The 23,126-nt window shown below is 41.3% G+C and overlaps 2 protein-coding genes and 1 long non-coding RNA gene across 6 annotated transcripts in view; 2 read left to right on the forward strand and 1 right to left on the reverse strand.

The window, feature by feature from the left end:
- The window catches only part of KLF3 (KLF transcription factor 3), a 37,619-nt gene extending 36,868 nt beyond the window's left edge, over nucleotides 1-751 (reverse strand). For all 3 annotated transcript variants that reach the window (XM_024133469.3, XM_055086100.1, XM_007102303.4), the window contains exon 1: nucleotides 481-751. The gene's annotated coding sequence lies outside the window, so the exon portion shown is untranslated. The remainder of the gene's footprint in view (nucleotides 1-480) is intronic.
- The window catches only part of LOC114486595 (putative uncharacterized protein FLJ13197), a 46,399-nt gene continuing 23,826 nt past the window's right edge, over nucleotides 554-23,126 (forward strand). Inside the window, exons 1-2 of one of the 2 annotated variants that reach the window (XM_028492059.2) lie at nucleotides 554-791; nucleotides 5,638-5,704. In XM_028492059.2, coding sequence (XP_028347860.1) covers nucleotides 554-791; nucleotides 5,638-5,660 — 261 coding nt within the window. In that variant the 3' untranslated portion in view covers nucleotides 5,661-5,704. Of the gene's footprint in view, nucleotides 792-5,637; nucleotides 5,705-23,126 lie in introns of those variants that run through there. The other variant, XM_055086101.1, reaches the window with a different exon arrangement.
- LOC129392250 (uncharacterized) overlaps nucleotides 7,676-23,126 on the forward strand; it is a 20,162-nt gene continuing 4,711 nt past the window's right edge. The window contains exon 1 of the long non-coding RNA XR_008617839.1: nucleotides 7,676-7,737. This is a non-coding gene — a long non-coding RNA (uncharacterized lncRNA). The remainder of the gene's footprint in view (nucleotides 7,738-23,126) is intronic.

A 23,126-nucleotide genomic window follows, 5' to 3' on the forward strand; every position in this document is an offset into this window, starting at 1 on the left:
ACGAGGAGGGGGAGGAGCAGGAGCGCGCGGCCTCAGCGCTACCTTTCTCCAAACGTTGCCACACGCGGAGAGAACTGAGATTTCTGGGGCTTTGGAGGGAATCGCGGGCGGGCGGGCGAGCGGCTGTCGGGGGACCACACAGGTGAGCCCCCGCCCGCGCCCTAACTGGGGCCGCGGCGGGCGCCGCCAGCCTCGCTCCCCGCACCCGCCGATCCGCACGGTGGCTCTCCCCAATCCCACACTTTCCACCGCTGAACCCGGGGGCCCCCTCCTCCTCGCCTCCTCCTCCACCCCAACCCCCGGCTGCCAGGAGCTGTTACACTTTCCCAAGCCCAGGAGCGCCCCAACCTCCGCGCTGCACCCCCAACCCATTCACTGCGCGCCCCCCCTTGGGGAAAAAAAAAAGGAAACCGGACTAGCCGAAAAGGGGGGCAGCAGGAGTCGGGGCGAGAAGGAAAGGTGAGGGAGAGGGGGACTTACTTTTCGAGGCGCGGTGCTGAGCGCTGCAGGCGAGAAATAAAGGCCCGGATCCGGGCTGCCTGGAAACGCGCGGATGCAGTGGTGTCAGCGCTCCAGTCCCGGCGGCGTTGGCGGTGGCGGCCGCAGGGGACGGGGACTGGCGCGCGTGCGACGGGCGCGGCTCGGCTCGGCGGGCGCTCGCGCTGCGCTCCAGCTCGGGCCCCGGCTCCGCGCGGCTCCGCTCCTGGCTCCCCTCTGGCTCCTGGCACCAACTCCGGGCAGTCACATGACGCCGGCGCCGCTCGCTCTGCGAGCCTCCCAGGGCTGGCGGGGTAAGTAGAGGCTGGGACCCGGGGTGGGAGGGTCAGGGAGGGGAGAGGGAGCCGCCGTGGCCGCCCGGGCTGGGCGGGTCCCCACCCACTTGGGTGGAGGCAGCCGCCGGAGGGGTCGGCCGAGTCACTAGCGCAAACACGCACCCCGCCCTGCGCCCTTCCCCCGCCACCCTCGCCTCCCGCGCCGCCTCCGCCCCGCCCCGCCCAGTCACCCGGGGACGGCCTGACAGACACTCATTATTCCCCGGAGCCGGGCGCCGCCCCGCCCGCCCAACCTGTCCCGCGAGGCGCGGTGCGGCCGTGGGGCTGGGCGTGCGCGGCGCGGCCTCCGCCCTCCGCCCGGCCCCGCGCCCCCGCCCTGGAGCCCCCGCCCCGGAGTCCCCTCCCTGCAGCCCTCCGCCCTCCGCCCGGGAGCCCACGGCCCCGCCCGGCCCGGACCCGCCGCTGCGCCGCCGCCCGAGCCCGGGGGGAAGGAAGGGCGGCGCTGGCCGCTCCGGGCGTCACAGCGCTGCAGCCCGCTGCGCAGCTTCCAAAACACACAGCCGGGCTCGCGGGGGACCCGGGACGGTCGGGGCCATCAATCAGCCGGCTCCGGCGGGAAGGGCGGCCCCGGGGCGTGGCGGGAAGGGCTGGGCCCAGCGCCCAGCGAGGCCCCTCCTGGGCCCAGCGCAGACAACTCTCTTAAAGAAAAAGCAGATAAAGGCACCGCTGGTGAAGCAGCGGGTGGACCGGGGCGGATTCGGGAGAGAAAGACCGGCGAGGAAAGGGAGGGCAGTTAGGGTGACTTCAACCCTAAAATGGTCCGGAGTTTCCAAGGTCGTTAGCCATTCTCTGGCGCGCTTTCTTTGTGCCCGGGGGCGCCGGGGCCCCCTTGTCGCCCGCTCCACGGGGGTGCGGCCCGGCAGGGTGGTGCCCCCGCCTCCCGGGACTTTTCTTTGAAGGCCGGGAGACCCTCGAACAAACTTCCCACGGCCGGGCCTGCCGCTGGAGCGTAACGGCGACGGGCGCAGCGGCATTTGCTCAGCCAGGCCTGTCGGAAAACTTGGCAAAGTTCGGTCCACATCCTCCTGCCCAGAGGGAGAACTCGGGGCGAGCTGAGGGCTCGGAGCGGCGACCTTTCCTTTCGTGTCGCCTCCCTGGGACCGAGCGCGAGCGTCCTCGGGGGACTTTACAGGAGCCGGGAGGCGGAAACTCGCTTTCTGTCCCAGCCAGGCCCCTGGGAGGACTTTGGAGAGCTTGGTACCTAAGTTTAATGCTTTTCGAGTTTCTTTTTCAGCAGTACTAATGTAATAAAGAATGCAATAAAGAGAACAAAGGACAAATTGGTTCAATTGTTTTAGTTCTGTGTACTGTTTTAAAATGCCCCAGCTGCAGTCTATGGCTTGTTATTGCTTCAAGATGTTTTAAAGTCCCTTTAAGTTCACTATTCTCTCTTTGATGCTTCATCCAGGCATGGTACTACTTAAAACATAGAGATAGAGTGTATTCGGAGCCCCGGCATGTAACTACACAGTATTATAAAATTAGTACCGGGAAACCTCAAATGGTGAAATTGCTTGTCGTAAAAAAAAAAGTATATACATAAAAGACCACGTGGAAAACACTCAGAATGGACACCGGTTTATGTGCCATCATACTGTCCCATAAGATTAATCTTTAAAATGTAAAGGGATGAGGTTTTTGTTTGTTTGTTTTAGTGAATAAAGACAAATGCAAGGAAAAAAGTTGGATTCGGGTCACTTACTAATTGCAACCCATTGATCACTGACACCGTTAAATGTCTGATTAGACGACTTAGATTTGTATTAGCTGAGAAAAAAACAACATATTAGTGATGACTGGTGAAATTGTTTTGCATTTCCGTGCCTGGCTCATAGTGGGGTCTCAAAAAATACAGGCTTCACTTGGGACACAGTGTAATGAAAACCTGAAGAGAAGATTGAAGTAGGTCTATCTGATAGGGAGGGTCTTTGATATGAAAGATGCAGGAGGGAGGAGAAAAGTCATAAAAAAGATTAATTAATGAACACAACTGTGTTCAGTGCCCTGTGGGAGGCAACTCAACATAATTTGTCCAAAAATGAATCCATCCAGTGAAGGACACCACCATCCCTCCAGGTGCTCCAACCAGAACGGCCGGAAGTCATCCTTAACTCCTCCCCCTCCCTCTCTGGTCACAGCCCTGTGGTTCACTGAATCCCTGACCTCCTCAGTCAACACCCACTCCTTGGCCACCACCCTGGCCCAGCCTATTGCCACAGTGTCTTGTTGGTCATCCTGTTTGCAGCGTGCCTGAAGTGTGGGTAAGGGATTAAGAATGCCTTTTTCTAAAATGCAAACCTAAACATGTCAAACCCTTCAATGGCTTCTCTCTGGATAAAGTCCAAGAGTTTAGCCCCAATGTTGACCAGGCCTTCACCTATCATTATAAACTCATCTCTACCTGTTCTCCCCTCCCACTCTTTTCTCCAGCAACAATGAGCTTCTTTCCTTTGCTTTCCTCCAACTCTCTGTCCCCACCTCCAGCCCTTTGCACACGCTCATTTTTCTAGATGGACTAGCCTCCTTGGCTTTCTCCCCCACTCCTGACCTCCACTCTCATTTCCCTAAATTCTATTCATCCTTTAAATATTGATTTAAATGACATCTTCAATGAAATTTATCTTACTACCATCCCTCACCCCACCTTTGGACGAGTGGAGGTGCTCCTTCTTGGCACCTTGGTACCCTGATCGCACCCAGGCTTCACCTCTTTTTATTCTTTCTTGTAATTGACTCTTTACCTTTCTATGTCACTGAAATGGAAACTCTGTGAGGGCATGGACCTTGTCTTTTTAGCAAAATTGTATCCTTATGGCTCAGATGTTCAATGAATATTTGTAAAATGAGTAAGTGTGAACTATGAATTGAGAAGAAGTCATTCAGACTAAAAAGATGAGAGGGGGCTTCAGGGTGGCAAGTGGCCATGAACTGTACCTTTGAAATAGTGAGCGAGAAGGAAGAGGGAGTTCCCTTCACTGTTGCTTTTTTTTTTTTTTTTTTTTTTGTGGTACGCAGGCCTCTCACCGCCGCGGCCTCTCCCATTGCGGAGCACAGGCTCCGGACGCGCAGGCTCAGCGGCCATGGCTCACGGGCCCAGCCGCTGTGCGGCACGTGGGATCCTCCCGGACCGGGGCGCGAACCCGGTTCCCCTGCATCGGCAGGCGGACGCGCAACCACTGCGCCACCAGGGAAGCCCCCCCTCACTGTTTTTAAGGAGGTGGTACAAAGTGGTGTCTAGGTTTTCTTTTTATTCCTAATACTAGTACAGTGCCTGGCACAAGCTTAGGTACTGGATAAATCCATATATCCTGGGTAAATGAAATATCTCAAGCTTGGTCCTTCCAGTAGCTGCTTCACTGTTGCTCTTTGAGGACAGCAGACTAGTCTGGTTTAGGTTTGGGGCAGCATGTGCTCAGGGAAGGGTACCCCTCCCTGGCGCCAGCATCATTCCTCCCAACCAGTCATTGCAGTCGTTTTTGCTGGTGACTGGAGAGTAGATATGTGACCTGGTTCTGGCCAGTGGGACCTGTAGGGAAGTGTGCTGGGGCTTATGGGAAATGTTTCTTCCTGATGAAAGGAAACTCTTGCAAGGATAAACCTCCAGACCTGCTTTTGGAAGTTATGTGAGGGTGTGATGCTTGAAGCTATGGCAGCCATCTTGTAGTCATGAGGGGAAAGCAAGGTTTCAGATTTCCATACAGATAGTCCTTTTTTTTCAACATTAGTTTTCAGATCAAATATTACACCTTTAGGAACGACCACACAATCTAAAATATCCCTCCCTTCCTCATTCAATGTCTAGTTGTCCTTGCTTTTTTTTTTTTTTTTTTTTTTAATCTTTTCTCCCCATTATAACCTGGGCTCCATGAGAGCAAGGACACTGTCTTCTTCACTCCTTTTTGAATTATGGCTTTCTCCGGGTATATGCCCAGGAGTAGCATTGCTGGCTCATATGATAGTTCCATTTTTAGTTTTCGAAGGAACCTCCATACTGTTCTCCATAGTGGCTCCACCAATTTACATTCCCACCAATAGTGTAGGAGGGTTTCCTTTTCTCTGCACCCTCTTGTCTTCTTCACTCCTGTTTCCCAAACTCCTGGAACAGTGTCTGGCAAATATAAGTTGTTACAAAAATATTTGTTGATTAACGGATGACAACTAAACAATAACACTATGTTGAGATTGATTCAGAGCCTAGTGGATACAAGCCACTATAAACCTCCACTTTCTCTTTCAGGGCTTATATCACAGTTAGTTCCATTTCAGGCAATCTCTTTCTGATACACTTTAATCTTTTCTCCCCATTATAACCTGGGCTCCATGAGAGCAAGGACACTGTCTTCTTCACTCCTTTTTGAATTATGGCTTTCTCCGGGTATATGCCCAGGAGTAGCATTGCTGGCTCATATGATAGTTCCATTTTTAGTTTTCGAAGGAACCTCCATACTGTTCTCCATAGTGGCTCCACCAATTTACATTCCCACCAATAGTGTAGGAGGGTTTCCTTTTCTCTGCACCCTCTTGTCTTCTTCACTCCTGTTTCCCAAACTCCTGGAACAGTGTCTGGCAAATATAAGTTGTTACAAAAATATTTGTTGATTAACGGATGACAACTAAACAATAACACTATGTTGAGATTGATTCAGAGCCTAGTGGATACAAGCCACTATAAACCTCCACTTTCTCTTTCAGGGCTTATATCACAGTTAGTTCCATTTCAGGCAATCTCTTTCTGATACACAGACACATATTCTTGAGATTCTTTCTTCCTCCTCCTTTCAGAGCTTTTCCATTCTTTCCCCAGGAAAGTTTCTCCTCCTTGTGTGATGATGGACTGAGTTATGAAGGCAGAAGATTGTCACGTGCTTGTGCAATTATGATCTACACAGACACATCTACCCTAAAGGAAAATGTATGTTTTTTTTTCTCCTTTCTTTTTCTTCCAGCTTTATTGAGATGTTATTGATCTATAACATATGTAATTTTAAGGTGTACAATATGATGATTAGATACACATATATATTGCAGAATGATAACCACAATAAAGTTAGTTAACACCTCCATCCCCTCACGTAATTACTTTTTTTTTTTCTGGCGGTAATAAAATTTAAGATCTACTCTTAACAACTTCTTTCAAGTATAGAATACAATTTGTTTATTATAAACATGATGCTGTACATTAGATTCCCAGACCTTATTCATCTTCTAGCTGGAAGTTTGTGTCCTTTGACCAGCTTCACCCCATTTCCCTCACCTCCCAGTTTCAGGCAACCACCATTCTACTGTTTCTATGAATTTGGCTTTTTCAGATTTCACATGTAAGTGAGACCATACAGTATTTGTCTTTCTCTGTCTGACATTTCACTTAGCATAATGCCCTTGAAGTCCATCCATGTTGTTGCAAAAGGCAGGATTTCCTTCTTTTTTAATGGCTGAGTGATAATCCAGTGTGTGTGTGTGTGTGTGTGTGTGTGTGTGTGTGTGTGAGTGTGTGTGTATCACATTTTCTTTACCCATTCATCTGTTGATGGACACTTGGGTTGTTTCCATACCTTGCCTATTATAAATAATGCAGCAATGAACATGGGAGTACAAATACCTCTTTGAGATAGTGATTTCATTTCCTTTGGATATGTACCCAGAAATGAGATTGCTGTATAATACGGTAGTTCTATCTTTAGTTTTCTGAGGAACCTCCACACTGATTTCCATAGTGGCTGTATCAATTTACATTCTCAAGAAGAGTACACATGGGTTCCCTTTTCTCTAATCCTCACCAACACTTGTTATTCTTGTGTTTTTGATAATAGCCATTCTAACAGGTGTGAGGTGGTATCTCATTGTGATTTTGATTTGCAGTTCTCTGATGATTAGTGATGTCAAGCACCTTTTCAGGCACTTGTTGGCCGTTTCTATGTCTTCTTTGGAAAAAATGTTTATTTAAGTACTTTGCCCATTTTTAAAACTATTTTTTGTTTGTTTTTGTTTTTTACTGTTGAGTTATATGAGTTCCTTATTTAATTTTGATATTAACCCCTCATCAAATAGATGGTTTGCAAATATTTTCTCCCCTTCCATAGGTTGCTTTTTCATTTTGTTGATGGTTTCCTTTGCTGTGCGGAAGCCTTTTAGTTTGATGTAATCCCACTTGTTAATTTTTTCTTTTGTTCTTTGTGCTTTTGTGTCATAGCCAAACAATTGTTGCCAAGACCAATGTCAAGGAGATTTTTCCTTATGTTTTCTTCTAGTAGTTTTATGTTTTTATGTCTTACATTTAAGTCTTTAATCCATTTAGAGCTAACTTTTGTGAGTAGTGTAAGATAGGGGTCCAGTCTATTCTTTTGCATGTGAATATCCAGTTTTCCTAATATCATTTTTATTAAAGAGACTGTCCTTTTCCCACTGAGTATTCTTGACTCCTTTATCAAATATCACTGTCTATCTACATGTGGATTTATTTCTGGGCTCTCAATTCTGTTCCATTGTTCTATGTGTCTGTTTCTATGCCAGTACCATACTGTTTTGATTATTATAGCTTAACTCCTGGAACAGTGTCTGGCAAATATAAGTTGTTACAAAAATATTTGTTGATTAACGGATGACAACTAAACAATAACACTATGTTGAGATTGATTCAGAGCCTAGTGGATACAAGCCACTATAAACCTCCACTTTCTCTTTCAGGGCTTATATCACAGTTAGTTCCATTTCAGGCAATCTCTTTCTGATACACAGACACATATTCTTGAGATTCTTTCTTCCTCCTCCTTTCAGAGCTTTTCCATTCTTTCCCCAGGAAAGTTTCTCCTCCTTGTGTGATGATGGACTGAGTTATGAAGGCAGAAGATTGTCACGTGCTTGTGCAATTATGATCTACACAGACACATCTACCCTAAAGGAAAATGTATGTTTTTTTTTCTCCTTTCTTTTTCTTCCAGCTTTATTGAGATGTTATTGATCTATAACATATGTAATTTTAAGGTGTACAATATGATGATTAGATACACATATATATTGCAGAATGATAACCACAATAAAGTTAGTTAACACCTCCATCCCCTCACGTAATTACTTTTTTTTTTTCTGGCGGTAATAAAATTTAAGATCTACTCTTAACAACTTCTTTCAAGTATAGAATACAATTTGTTTATTATAAACATGATGCTGTACATTAGATTCCCAGACCTTATTCATCTTCTAGCTGGAAGTTTGTGTCCTTTGACCAGCTTCACCCCATTTCCCTCACCTCCCAGTTTCAGGCAACCACCATTCTACTGTTTCTATGAATTTGGCTTTTTCAGATTTCACATGTAAGTGAGACCATACAGTATTTGTCTTTCTCTGTCTGACATTTCACTTAGCATAATGCCCTTGAAGTCCATCCATGTTGTTGCAAAAGGCAGGATTTCCTTCTTTTTTAATGGCTGAGTGATAATCCAGTGTGTGTGTGTGTGTGTGTGTGTGTGTGTGTGTGTGAGTGTGTGTGTATCACATTTTCTTTACCCATTCATCTGTTGATGGACACTTGGGTTGTTTCCATACCTTGCCTATTATAAATAATGCAGCAATGAACATGGGAGTACAAATACCTCTTTGAGATAGTGATTTCATTTCCTTTGGATATGTACCCAGAAATGAGATTGCTGTATAATACGGTAGTTCTATCTTTAGTTTTCTGAGGAACCTCCACACTGATTTCCATAGTGGCTGTATCAATTTACATTCTCAAGAAGAGTACACATGGGTTCCCTTTTCTCTAATCCTCACCAACACTTGTTATTCTTGTGTTTTTGATAATAGCCATTCTAACAGGTGTGAGGTGGTATCTCATTGTGATTTTGATTTGCAGTTCTCTGATGATTAGTGATGTCAAGCACCTTTTCAGGCACTTGTTGGCCGTTTCTATGTCTTCTTTGGAAAAAATGTTTATTTAAGTACTTTGCCCATTTTTAAAACTATTTTTTGTTTGTTTTTGTTTTTTACTGTTGAGTTATATGAGTTCCTTATTTAATTTTGATATTAACCCCTCATCAAATAGATGGTTTGCAAATATTTTCTCCCCTTCCATAGGTTGCTTTTTCATTTTGTTGATGGTTTCCTTTGCTGTGCGGAAGCCTTTTAGTTTGATGTAATCCCACTTGTTAATTTTTTCTTTTGTTCTTTGTGCTTTTGTGTCATAGCCAAACAATTGTTGCCAAGACCAATGTCAAGGAGATTTTTCCTTATGTTTTCTTCTAGTAGTTTTATGTTTTTATGTCTTACATTTAAGTCTTTAATCCATTTAGAGCTAACTTTTGTGAGTAGTGTAAGATAGGGGTCCAGTCTATTCTTTTGCATGTGAATATCCAGTTTTCCTAATATCATTTTTATTAAAGAGACTGTCCTTTTCCCACTGAGTATTCTTGACTCCTTTATCAAATATCACTGTCTATCTACATGTGGATTTATTTCTGGGCTCTCAATTCTGTTCCATTGTTCTATGTGTCTGTTTCTATGCCAGTACCATACTGTTTTGATTATTATAGCTTTGTAATATAGTTCAAAATCAGGAATTGTGATGCCTCCAACTTTACTCTTTCTCAGAATTGCAAAACCACATGTTTTGAAGTAAAATTAGAAATGCTAGACTAAGGGTCACCCATCTCAAAAGCATTACAAAGGGTGCAGAGATTCTCTTTAGCATCTCTACAGGTTTTCACTAATACTATCCATCCATCCATCCATCCATCCATCCATCCATCCAACCATCCAATTTAGGATTGCCAGGAAATACTGAGGTTGAGTTAGATGACCACGACTTTTAATAAAGATCAAAATGGTATGTGTCCTGCACATCCAACCCAGGAGCTCTCAGCATTTCTAATGCAGGTGGACAATTGAAATTGTACTGGATTATGTTTGACAAAACAATGAAATTGAAGGACAGTAGTACAAAAATAGTTGAAATGTTGGATATTGGAATCTGAGCTGGAGAGCTAAAACAGAAGGACACTCTAGAGATCTGGGCAAAGGATCAGTGAACTGGACATTTCAAGTAGGTCGAAGAATGGGTGTGTTGGGAATAATGTAGTGAATGACCTGGAAGGTTAGAAGGTGAGTTCCCAGAGAGTGGGGATATATGAGTTTAACATTTAAAGGTGATGCATGCTATCCCCAGGGGTAGCATGGTTCAGGGTGTGCCTGTGGGAGTGGGAGAAGAGAAGTGGGTGGAGAATATCCCTGAAAATGAGGAGACGAAGGAACAGAACGAATGGGGTATTCAATGTGGTTCCATGTGGATCCTGAAATTACTCATAATTTTGTCCAGATTTGGGAATCAAGAGTAAGACCTAGGTCCTCAGGCCACATCTTGATTTCCCAAGAGACTGGTGAATGATAGCAACCAGGAGAGAATGATTAGATATATCCTCCTTTTTGTATAGTGAAATCTGCTTTCCTTGAATCATGATTATTCAAGTTAAAAATAATCACTTGTATTTGGTTGTTTTTATTGGTTATTGTACTAGTAAAACATATCAATAGTTTTATTTTCTACTTTTTATTGCAAATATACTATTTCTGCTTCACTGAGTGTTCAGATTGGCTTTAGGGGACTTATCGGGGATCTTAAACATCATTTATAACATTTATTTCAAAGGGAAATGAATTGTAATTCCCAAATCAATGACCTACACATATAAAAATGGAGAATGTAACTTATTTCTAAGCTGTAACTTATTTCTAAGAGAATGGGAGACCCACAAAGTAAGATAAACTACTTCCCATCTTTCAGCTTGTTTTGGAATGAGGCTGACTTGTTATGTTTCCAAACCTCTCCTCTATATTATGGAAAATTTATTGGCATTTAATTCCTGGATTTGGGTTAGTTTGGTAAGTACTGATTGAATATTTACTATAGGTCTGGGGTGGGTGTAGGAGTGCAAGAAATATGTATATGATCCCTGTGTTCAAGAGGTTTGAAAGAATATATATACTTGCTTAATTAATTATCACACAATGCAGATATAATGAGCCGAATTTAGAAAAGAACCCTGATATGGGTGTTAAAAGGATAAAAAGGTAAACTGATTCCTTCAAAAACTATGAGTATTCTTGTGCAGTTTGGGCCTTGTCTTCAAGGAGCTTATAGGTTTGCAAAAGAAATCACATTGGTCAGGAAAACCCCAAAAATCTTCACGGAGAAGGTGATAAACAGTGACTCCCTTCACTGCTGGAGGGAGAGGGGGCGCCACACTGCATTTTGGAGTCTGGAGAGACACCCAGGGGCCCAGGATTTGGTGGTGGCAGGGGGTGAGGGTGGGTGGACGAACCACGTGGTGTAAGGCAAGCTAGGAAAGGTCAGCTGAGGCCGTGCTGGGGGGAAAATGCAATGCCAAGGAGATGCAATTTTTTCCAGCAGACTTTGGGAAACCATGGAAGGTTTCTGAACAAGTGAGATGCATGATAGCATATAAAATGACATTAAATATAACTCTAATGGAAAGTTCCACCAGTGCAGTGCAGGAGGCAGCAACTATGGTGCGTGTGCGGTGGGGAGAAATACATATATGTGTGTGTGCGTGCGCACCGTCTCTTTATCTTTCACTCTAAAGACACACACACACACACACACACACACACACACACACACACACACACACACACACACACACACACACATCTTCCCTCTTCAGTAACTAAGCCAGCAGAGAGATGTAGTGCGAATTATACTCTAGGGAAGTGGCCTTGCTGCCTTCCTTTTTCTGCTGATTCCAAGTGTGTTGCCTGCTTACGTCCAAACCCTGAACTGTGACATGTGAAGCGTTTCCCTCTGTGTAAAAGCCCATTTGCACCAGTTTCCCTGGTACTTACTGGGGAAGAAGGCTTCAACTTTCATTCCTTAGCTTCCCAATCTGGCAAGCCTGTCCATGCTCACAAATGCCTTACAAGTTTGCTGATGTGTCTAGAAAAATAATAAGCATATGGTGGGATCACATGAACAGTAGAGAATTCTTCATTGCCCTTGTAATATAAAAAGATTTGCTAACAGGAGACGATATTGAAATCATAATAATGTCATAGCAAAGTGATAAGAGTGAGGGTGATTTTTTTTTTTTTTTTTGCCATTCAATGCTCTTATGTGCCTTTTTTTCTTTAGTGGGCATATATTACTTTTGTTATAAGAAGTGTGCTTCTTTAAATAGCTAAGAAAGTAATGTGCACACTGTGTGTAATTAAATGTAGGGCCTGAAGCACAGTTTTACAAGGTGGCCCCTTGAAGGCACCCGGAGCCAGAGGTGTGGTTCTGCGCCTGTGAGTTTTGAGGTGGGGGGACGTATGGGGGGCTGTGGGTGGAAAGGGAGGGGCTCTAGGAGGTGAGGCCGCGGGACAGGGTGACCATCTTCCTTTATTGACTGTTTGGCGGTACGCGGGCCTCTCACTGTTGTGGCCTCTCCCGTTGCGGAGCACAGGCTCCGGACGCGCAGGCTCAGCGGCCATGGCTCACGGGCCCAGCCGCTCCGCGGCATGTGGGATCCTCCCGGAAAGGGGCACGAACCTGCGTCCCCTGCATCGGCAGGCGGACTCTCAACCACTGCGCCACCAGGGAAGCCCAGGGAAGCCCAGGGAAGCCCAGGGAAGCCCTGACTGTTTGGCTTTTTAACTGCTGCTTGAACCTGTGCACGTTCTTGAAACTGAGATTCTTCCTCAAAATAGCGTGTATTTGCTTTAAAAGCGACTCCAAAGAGAAAAAGTTAAAAAAGAAAACAAAACCGAAAAACCAGAAAACCCAGCACACTGGACTGAATAGAGCCAAAGTTCCTATTTCTCAAGAGACAGAAATATACTTCCAGGAGCACAAGGTCCACTCACCCTCTCCCTGTGGACTTTCGCCAGGATCTGTTGATTCAACGGGAAACAGGAGTGTCAGCAGTTGTGCTGAATGTGAATATGTGGGAGATTACCTTCGCCTCTCCAAGCACCATTAATACAGGGGGGGCTTGTCGTCCCAGCCAGCAGGGACTAGCTTCTCTCAGGTTTCTTTAAGCTACATTTGTTTGTCTGTTTTTATTCTTAAAGTTTTCTGGGTAACTATAAGCAACAGACCTTGTTAGTTCCTCTTCAGATTGCCCACTACTCCCCACCCTTATTTCTCACCTCCTGGCATCCTGTTTGTCTCCCTGACTCTGTCCCCCAGCCCATCCCCACCCCAACTCAGCTACCTGCCCTTTTAGCTATGTTTTTCTTCCCTTGGTTAGTTACTTTTAAATTTCTATTTTTATGTGTTCTCATACCAAAGAAGGCACGGCATATATTCAATTTTTAATTCACTGACTTGTGCTTTCTTCTATCATGAACACCTCTAAATTATGTCTCTGTGTGTATTCCAGTGTTTGTCTCCCTCCACCCCTTTTCTTGAAGACACTGTATTTCCAGGAGGGGATAAAAAGGAAATATGGGGGAACTTTGAACTATGTACAGTACTTTTTGGGTGATCTTTGCCTATTTAAAGTTACTCAGTTATGATATGGACAAGAAAGATCTACAATGTATACTGTGTTTATGCCATCAGTATATCTTTAGTTTATTAGATTTTAAAGACTATTTTAGCCAGTCAGCAGTTTTACATGAGCTGTTTAGACTTACATTTCAATTTTGTTCATTATCATTGCAAATGGATCTATTACTTAATGAACATTATGGATTCTAGCACCTCTTAAGTTTAGCAGGTTAAGGAGAAATATTAAAAAAATTTTTTGGAATACCATCATAAAAGAAGCCATCAGTACCACTGAATATACAATTCTGCCTAGTAGTCACAGTATCTTCATAGAAAATTCACCTTCTAAAAAAAAGAGGGAAACACTTTCAAAATTAATTAAATACAATTTTTGCTACACAGTAATTTATCTAACCAATTTCCTTTTCTGTGCTGGAGATAAGAAAGATAGAGATTCAAAAGAAGCTGAAATTAATAATGGTGGAATCCTAAACTCATTTCTCTTAGTATTTTGTGGCTGTCAGAAAAATGAAGATTTCCCCCAGATTCACACAAGTTTTTCTCCTTTCCCATATGTTTGTTTATTTGGCACAATTTTCAAATAAAATTCCCTGTATTTCACTTAGTCCTGAGAAGATGAGGGCATTTTAGAGAAGTTCCCAAGATTCAGGAGACAGGAAAGGTCTTTTTTTTTTATATATGTAATTTTGGCTGCTTTGGGTCTTCCTTGCTCCGCGTGGGCTTTCTCTAGTTGCAGTGAGCAGGGGCTACTCTTCGTTAGGTGCGCGGGCTTCTCATTGCGGTGGCTTCTCTTGTTGCCCAGGCTCCAGGCATGCGGGCTTCAGTAGTCACAGCACACGGGCTCAGTAGTTGCGGCACGCGGGCACTAGAGCGTGCGGGCTTCAGTAGTTGTGTAGCGTGGGCTCAGTAGTTGTGGCGCACGGGCTTAGTTGCTTCGCGGCATGTAGGCTCTTCCCGGACCAGGGATCGAACCCTTGTCCTCTGACTTGGCAGGCAGATTCTTAACCACTGCGCCACCAGAAATTCCCAGGAAATGTCTTGACGACGATTTATTTACCATGTTTCAGGAGACATACTGTTGGTAGAATCTGTTTGCTTTCCCTCACCAAATATCTCGAGGTGTTCCCCATTCTACTGCATTTGAAAGAACCTTTCCAAAGTCCATTCCTTGATACTTTGCAGTTTTGATTAGGTGGTAGTACTATCAAATGAGTAGTGCTATTTGGATGACAAAATTTGTCATACTTCTTAATGTATTCCCCTTGACTTTCTTCTGTACTTGAAGCAAAAGTACATTTAGATTCTTAAAAAAAATAAAAAGAGTTAATTTAATCTAGACCATTTGGTACAGATGACCCGACAAAGATGTATTGTCTAATTCAGACACAGTGATTGCTATGCCTGATGCCCTCCCTAATAACACTGTTGATTATGTTATTTCAATTCTAGATAGTGATCTTTCTATTCCATAGTCTTTAGAAACTAAAGAAGGAAGTCAAAGTTTGTTTAGCTTATTTTAAAGAAAACCTTTCCTGTATCATTTTTTAAATAAAATGTGTATAATTCAAATTTTCTTTTTGAATCTGAAAAAGGCATCTTTCAAAAATTAAAGAAAAATTGCTTTTATCAGTAGAATTACCTCCCTTCTCAGCTCCCTGTGCAGTTTATACTTCTAGTTAGCTTGCACTCCAGTAGTTATTTGTAAGCTGATTGGGGTAAGGGCTTTATCTTTTTATAGTTCCTGTCTCAACTCTTTATACTTAATAGACAATTCTATATTATTCCAACAACTAATTTCCTTGACCATGTAAATGATCTTTTCCATTTGAATTTATTTATCTATAAAAGGATGTCCACACTCTGATTTATATAGTATTGATTTGTATTTTGATATTTTATACCTTATTCCATATCACTTGCTTTAGTATTTCTGAGTTATACTCCTGAAAATATAAGCTTTACTCAAAATAGTGTTATTAGAGTCTAATTTCCCAAGGGGACTATTATAATTAAATATTTTATTCAAACTATTATCAATAAAAATTCCATTCAACATGTCCTCTTACATCACATAAAAATGGAGAGAAAGTTAGACTGGGGATTCAATGAGGAGCACATTAAAATAGTCAAAGAAGGTGATATCCACACTTACCTGTGAGGTTAGGACCCTTATTTATCTTATTTATCATTATTGTTTGGATCCAATTAAATGAAAAGAAACATAACAACAGGAATTTTTTAAAGGTCATATGAAGATGAGATCAAGTGGTCAGAAAACAAACTGAGGAATATCACACTTATTTTTCCTAAAGGTTTTGCATTAAATCAAGAGGAAAAACTTTTGCTTACACTGGGTCATGTTTCATATCAGGAAAATCAGAAAAAGGACTGATAGTAAAAAAAAAAAAAGTAATTAATTCTATGCAGTATTTCTTTTGCCTATGATTGCATAAACACACTCTAGCTTGTTTGCCAAGCCCACAGAGGCAGAGATCAAACATATTTCCGCACCCTGCTGCTGATTTGGTTATCTGTGGTGAGTGTCTAGTCCATCAAAAACAAAAACAAAAAACAAAAAACCAGCCAAAGGAAAGAATAGTAAGAATCCTTGGAAAGGAAACTCCCAGCATTAATCAAATAGACATTATTCAAAAATAGGGCCTGATGTATGTTTATTAGAGTGATGTTAATGGCGACGTTAACAGCACCACAGCTCTGTAATTGCAATTCTCCATTTCCCACTTTTAGTAGGACTTGTGCCCAAGTTGTTAAAGAGATTTGGATTTGCCAGTGCCTTTCCTGGCTCTTTGGACTCAGGGCTGGGGTTCGGTGTAACTGCTGACTATGCCGTCTTCCAATGACATAATTTTATAATCTACAATATTTGCTGGACCCCTACTTAGATAGGGGTAGAATTAAGTAATTTACAACATCCCTGTCCTCAGAGACCTTTCAATCTAAAATGGAAACCAGAAAGATATCTTCACCCAAAGATAACCGATGGTATGAGGAAGTAGATGATATGTTTTTTTTAAAAAGTAGTCCAAATAAATAAATAAATATCTGATGCCAAATAAGCCTTGGCTTCAGAGGGTCAGAAAAGGCTTCGTGTAGGAGGAGGGATTTGAGTTGAGCCTGGTGTATCTGGAACAGATGCAGAGACCACAGTGGTTCCAGCAAAGTGTGGAAGACTTGGAGAAAAGTGGTTGGAAAAGCAAGTGAGAGCTGTATGTACGGTGCTTCAATTTAAGTCAAGGGGTAGGGACATCAAACAGTTGGCAACTTATTCTACCAAAGCTGGATTTTCCCAGCCCAGCTTGAATTTCATGACATTTGCCCTCTTCAACTGAGGTGATTGTTAAGTGTGATTTAATATTGAAAGTTTTACACTGCTTATATAAATATACTTACAGAAGTTTTTTTTCAACCTATGTCCTGATTTGGTATTTGGGAAATAGAATCATTTATTCAGTCTTCAAATATTTGCTAAATATCTTGTGCCAAGTACAGGACTGGACATTTATGTAATAGTTCAATAATTACTAGGTGCACTCAGGGTACATCACTGAACAAAAAGAAAAGAAAAATCTCTGCTCTCATGGAGCTTTTATTCCAGTGTATATTAGTTTGCTAGGAATACCACAGACTAAGTGTCTTAAACAACAGAAGTGTATTTTCTCACATATCTGGAGGCTAGAAATCTGAGATGAAGTGGTCCGCAGAATTGGTTCCTTGTTAGGGCTGTGATGGCAGGATCTGTTCCAGACCTGGATCCTTGGCTTGTCAGATGGTCTCTCCCTATGTCTTCACATTGTCTTCCCTCTGTACTTGTCTGTGTCCAAATTTCCTCTTCTTATAAGGACACCAGACATATTGGATTAGGGCCTACCCTAATCCTCATTTTAACTTAATTACTTCATTAAAGACCCTATCTCCAAAAATGGCCATATTCTGAGGTATTGGAGGTTAGGACTTCAGCATATGGATTTGGCCAGGTGGGTGGGCATATGGGACACAATTCAGCCCATAACAGGTGGGCATTGATGACAGAGCAGTGAATGAAGCCTAGAGCTCAGGTGGTCCTGGTTACAGTGTGCCACTGTACCTGGCACACTCATAGGCATCATTGCATTTAGTGCTATAACCAGCCCGTGAAGTAAATATTGCTGACCCCACTTTATAATGAAGAAACTGAGGGCAGACCACATTTAGTTCGTAGGGGGGTTTGCTTTAGGGATACTGTGTTTAATGTTTTCACTGGGTTGAAACCTTGGAAATGGAAAGTGAGCCACGGCTAAATGTATAGAGCATATATTTATGGCTAATTCAGATTCAGAACTGACAATTTCTAGTTGTTAGCATAGAGGGTGGAGGGTTTTTTTTTTTACATTTGGTTCGAAGAATAAAACCAAAGATAGGCGTAATCTTTGATAATTTCCTCTCTGAAGATAGTTCAATATGTTGTATTATGTGATAACATTATATATAATAATATATTTATTATAAATAAAATATAAATATTTATTATAAATAAATGTAATTATTTATAATAAATATATATAATTATCTAGTATATAAATTCTACATTTTACATAGCAATGATCATTTTCCTTTTGCTTATATAGGTTTAAATGAAGTTATAGATCCTTTCTAACCTTTACCCTTGATTTATGTCCAGACTAGCAAACCTGCCTTGGCACTGCCTCTATGGAGGGAATCCTCCTCATATTATCTGTTTTGCCTGTTGAACTAACCTTGCTGCTCCTCTGGTGGACAGATTCAGGTTCAGCAAAATTATGGAGGACCCACCATCATGTGGGAGGCCACTTCACATAATCCATGCTTCTCACAAATATGGAAAACCAAAGGATAATACAGGGCATTTTTAAAGAGCATCCATTTTGTTCAATTATTTTATGGGAAAAAATTTAAGTAAATTAGCAGTGAACAATTTAAAACATAACTTAAATACTGAAACAAGATAGGTATATATTATAGCATAAAATACAAACTTTTCATAAATTTTCAAGATGAAACCTATTTCAAAAAAGTTGCTTTTGTTTTGAGTGTGCCTTCAGTTCAACAGAGATGTGAACTACAACCCCCGCCCCACTTTCCTGAGGGGTTCTTGGGAGAAAACCTTTGAGAAGTTCTGAATAATTTCTTCATTTAAGCTTCATAACAACCATGTGAGGTGTATTATCCTCATTTGAGAGATCAGAAGCTTGGATAAGTTATCTTGCCCTAATTAAGACAACAAGTAAACAACAGAGGCAGGTGTTAAACTCAGACTTTATGACTCCAATTCCAAGGCATTTTAAAAATTTTTATTTTTTTTTTATTTAAAGTATAGTTGATTTACAATGCTGTGTTAGTTTCAGGTGTACAGCAATATATATATATATATATATATATTCTTTTTCAGATTCTTTTCCATTATAGGTTATTACAAGATATTAAATATAGTTCCCTGTGCTATACAGTAGGTCCTTGTTAGTTATCTATTTTATATATAGTAGTGTGTATCTGTTAATCCCAAACTCCTAATTTATCCCCCACCCCTTCCCATTTGGTAACCATAAGTTTGTCTTCTATGTCTGTGAGTTTGTTTCTGTTTTGTAAATAAGTTCACTTGTATCAGTTTTTTTAGATTCCATGTATAAGTGATATCATATGGTATTTATCTTTCTCTGTCTGATTTCACTTAGTATAGTAATCTCTAGGTCTATCCATGTTGCTGCAAATGGCATTATTTCATTCTCTTTATGGCTAAGTAATATTCCATTGTATGTATGTATCACATCTTCTTTATCCATTCATCTGTCGATTACATTTAGGTTGCTTCTGTGTCTTGGCTATTTCCAGGGCATTTTATATTGCACTACAGCCATTCCTTGAATTAATAGGCCTCAATCCTCATGAGGCTGGATAAGCCTCACAACTTTGCATTTCCCCATGTCCCAACCTCATTCGTTCATGGATTCATGCACTTATTTGTGCATTTAGTCAACAAATATTTATTGGGAGCTTAACATGTGCCAAGCTTTATGCTGGGCTCTAAAGACAGAGTAGTTAGCAAAATAAGGCATAGTTCTTTCCCTCAGGGAGCCTATAGTCTAGTGGGGAACAGATATTAAACAAATAATTGCCAAAAATATTGTTTACAAACTGTGGTGTTATAAAGGAAAAAATATAGAGTGCCAAGAGAGGAAAAAATGGGTGAATTAATTTAGATTAATAGTCAGAAAAGCCCTCTTTAAGAAAGTGACCTTTAACTTGTGGTCTTACACATGAGTTAGCTAGAAGAAAACTCATCTGCAGTTTAAATAGTTACAAATTGACATCCTACAAAATCCAACACTATAATTCCCTCTATCTTCATTATTCCTCCTTTGTCTGTAATAAGATTGAATTCTCACCCTCAGCCATCACATTTATCCTTTTCTATTATATTATTCTGACTGTCCATCCATCCATCCATCCATCCATCCATCCACGCAATCTTCATTGAACATTTACAATGTCCCTGGCACTATTGTGCCCCCAATCCTTTACTTTTCCATCTTCTCTCTCCTCTACTTTCCTCTCCTTTGACCGCTTTAACCTTCTGCCCCTTTATTTGATTCTTGGATAGCCTATTTTTGACCCACATCTTCAGTGTTACACCCTTCCCAGTCCTTTCTGTCACTCCTCTCCTCTTTGGCTAAACTATCACTTCTCATCTTATTTTCAACAAATAGATTGTTTCCCACATTTTTCTGAAAATTTTCTAATCAGGTACAAAAAAATTAATGAAGTTCTTTTTGTGTATTTGTGGCCAGCTAATTAGAATTTCATCCCTTAATAAAGAGATGCTGCTAATATAAAACAAGCCTCTTTTTTCATCTATCTACATCTATCACCTATCTATATTTTGGATCATTTCTTTCTTTTTAATTATAAACTCCCAGAGATAGTTCTAACTGTTTAATTTAATATAGCATCTGGAACTTATGGTAATAACTTCTTAAACTTTTAAGAGTCACATCTTTGGGGGCCTACTAATGTGTCTGTTGCTTTCAGATTCTCCTATAAAATTATCTGTGTCCTTTCTGTCATAACCTGGACATGTGAAATCCAGGTCAGCAAAAATATAGTGTATCATCAACTACTTAGGCAAATCCACCAGGAAGGGATCTACCTTACCCCTCTGTTTCCGCACAATTCAGTTAAATCCAACAAATGTCCTTGGAAAGCCTGAAGAGCTAGGGTACGCTATCTAGAAAATTCCACCTATCAAAAGATTAGTAGAGGGGATTTCCCCTTCAAGCCATGGTGGAATAACAATGACCAGACTTAACTTCCCACCATACATAATTAGAAAGTTGGATAAAGTATGAAACACTGACTTTCAGACATTGGACAACAGTCTGCATAGGACTGTGATCCTTGAGAGAAGAGAAACAGTGAGCTTGATAATTGCCCCGGCTTTCTGCCTGGAAGCAATTTCTAGACTGTAGATCCAAACAGATCCTGGCAGCCTTGCTGAGTTGATGAGTTGGAGGTTGGAGTTTGGGGAGTCTGTAGTAAGGCAGAGTTTTGGGAAGGAGGGAGCTATGCAGAAAAAGAGCTCCAGGAAAATGTAGTGTAGGGATGTCTTGTGTTTTTGTTGAATACCATGACACAAATGTATAGAATGACACTCCACAAGGCTGGGCAGAAAAGACTGATGAATTGTAAACAGAATAAATCCCAGGGCACACATGAAGTGAGAAAATGTTCGGGGTTTGACTAGCCAAAGGGGTGAGTCCTTGTTCATCCTTGGAACATCCAGTGGAGACCCTAAAGTAATCATACATTAGTAGTGAGTCTGAACTATCCTTGGAGCAAAAGACCCTCTAGAACAGTGTTGGAAATATTTTCTTAAATTTACATATAGCAAATATTTTTGGCTTGTGGGTCATATGGTCTCCATCACAGCTAGTCAGTTCTGTCACTATTGTGTGAAGGCAGCCACAGACAATACATAAGTGAATGGGTGTGGCTGTGTTCCAATAAAACTTTATTAGCAAAAACAGGTGGCCAGCCTATGGGCTGTAGTTTGACCACTGCTCTAGACCAGCACTGACCAATAGAAATATAATGCAAACCATATATGTAATTTTAAATGTCTGGTAACCACAGTAAAAAAAGTAAAAGTAAATAGGTAAAATTAATTTTAATAATATATTTTATTTAACCCAATATATCCAAAATATTATCAATTCAACATGTAATCAATATAAAAATTATTAATGAAAAAGTTTGCATTCTTTTTTCATACTAAATCTTCAAAATCTGTTGTGTATTTTATACCTATAACACATTTTAATTCAGATTAGTAATATATCAATAGCCACATCGTGATTACCATTGGATAGCACAACTCCAACCTCTTAAAAACAGGTCTTGACGGAATCAAACTGATGAGCAATTAACTTCACCACCCACCAAAATAAAGTCCAATGTTCTTTAAAAGAAGACAACACAGGGTAGCCAAAATAGGTCAGTTGGGAGAGCATTAGACTGAAGATCCAAAGAAGACAACACAATGCAGAAACTTGTCAATATCAAATAAAAAATAACTAGACATGCTAAAAAGTGGCCCAAAAAACCCCAAACCTACAACAAGGAGAAGAATTAGTTAAGAGAAACAGACCTAGAAATGACAAGGTAATAGAATTAGTGGACAAGGGTGTTAAAACAGACTTTATTATTATGTGTAAGTATTTAAAGGAAAACATTAAAAGAATCAGAAGAAAAATGAAAGGTATAAAAAAGAACCAAATGAAACTTCTAGAGATGAAAAGTACAATATCTGAACTGAAGATTTTGCTGGATAGGATTAACAGCATATTAGGCACTGCAGAAGAAAAGATTAGTAAATCTAGCAATTGAATTGATCCAAGATGAACCACACAGAGAAAAAAAGACTGAAAAAAATAAAGGAGAAGAGGTTCAGTGATCTGTGGGATAATATAAAATTATCTACTGTAAATGGGGAAAGGAAGAGGGGGCAGAAAAACGATTTGAAGAAATAATGGCTGAAATACTTTAAGATTTGATGAAAACTATTTCATAAATCCAAAACCTTAAAAGCTCATAAAAAAAGAAATTAAGGCACATAATAGTCAAATTGCTGAAAACCAGCATTGAAGAGGACCTTAAAAGCAGTTAGAGAAAAATACAGATTCCACAAAGAAGAACAAACATAAGAGAGACAATAGATTTCACCTCAGAAACTTTTCTATCCAGAAAACAATGAAATAGCATCTTTAGAGTGCTGAAGAAAAAAAGTCTACTTAGAATTCTGTATCCATTGAAAATGTCCTTCAAAAACAAAAGTGAAATAAAAACTTAATCAGACAAACAAAACTTGAGGGAATTTGTTTGCCAGCAGATACATACTACAAGAGCGTTAAAGAAAATTATTCAGGCTAAAACAAAATGATACCAGCTGAAAACTTGGAGTATAGTGTGCCAGAAATGCTAAATATGTGGACAAATATACAAGATTTTGTTTCTTTAAAAAGTTCTTTAAAAAGTTAATTTCGGGCTTCCCTGGTGGCGCAGTGGTTGAGAGTCCGCCTGCCGATGCAGGGGACAAGGGTTCGTGCCCCGGTCCGGGAAGATCCCACATGCTGCGGAGTGGCTGGGCCTGTGAGCCATGGCCGCTGAGCCTGTGCGTCCGGAGCCTGTGCTTCGCAACGGGAGAGGCCACAACAGTGAGAGGCCCACGTACCACAAAAAAAAAAAAAAAAAAAAAAAAGTTAATT

Source organism: Physeter macrocephalus, chromosome 7 (genome assembly GCF_002837175.3).
Source record: "Physeter macrocephalus isolate SW-GA chromosome 7, ASM283717v5, whole genome shotgun sequence".
In the NCBI taxonomy this organism is placed as follows: domain Eukaryota; kingdom Metazoa; phylum Chordata; class Mammalia; order Artiodactyla; family Physeteridae; genus Physeter; species Physeter macrocephalus.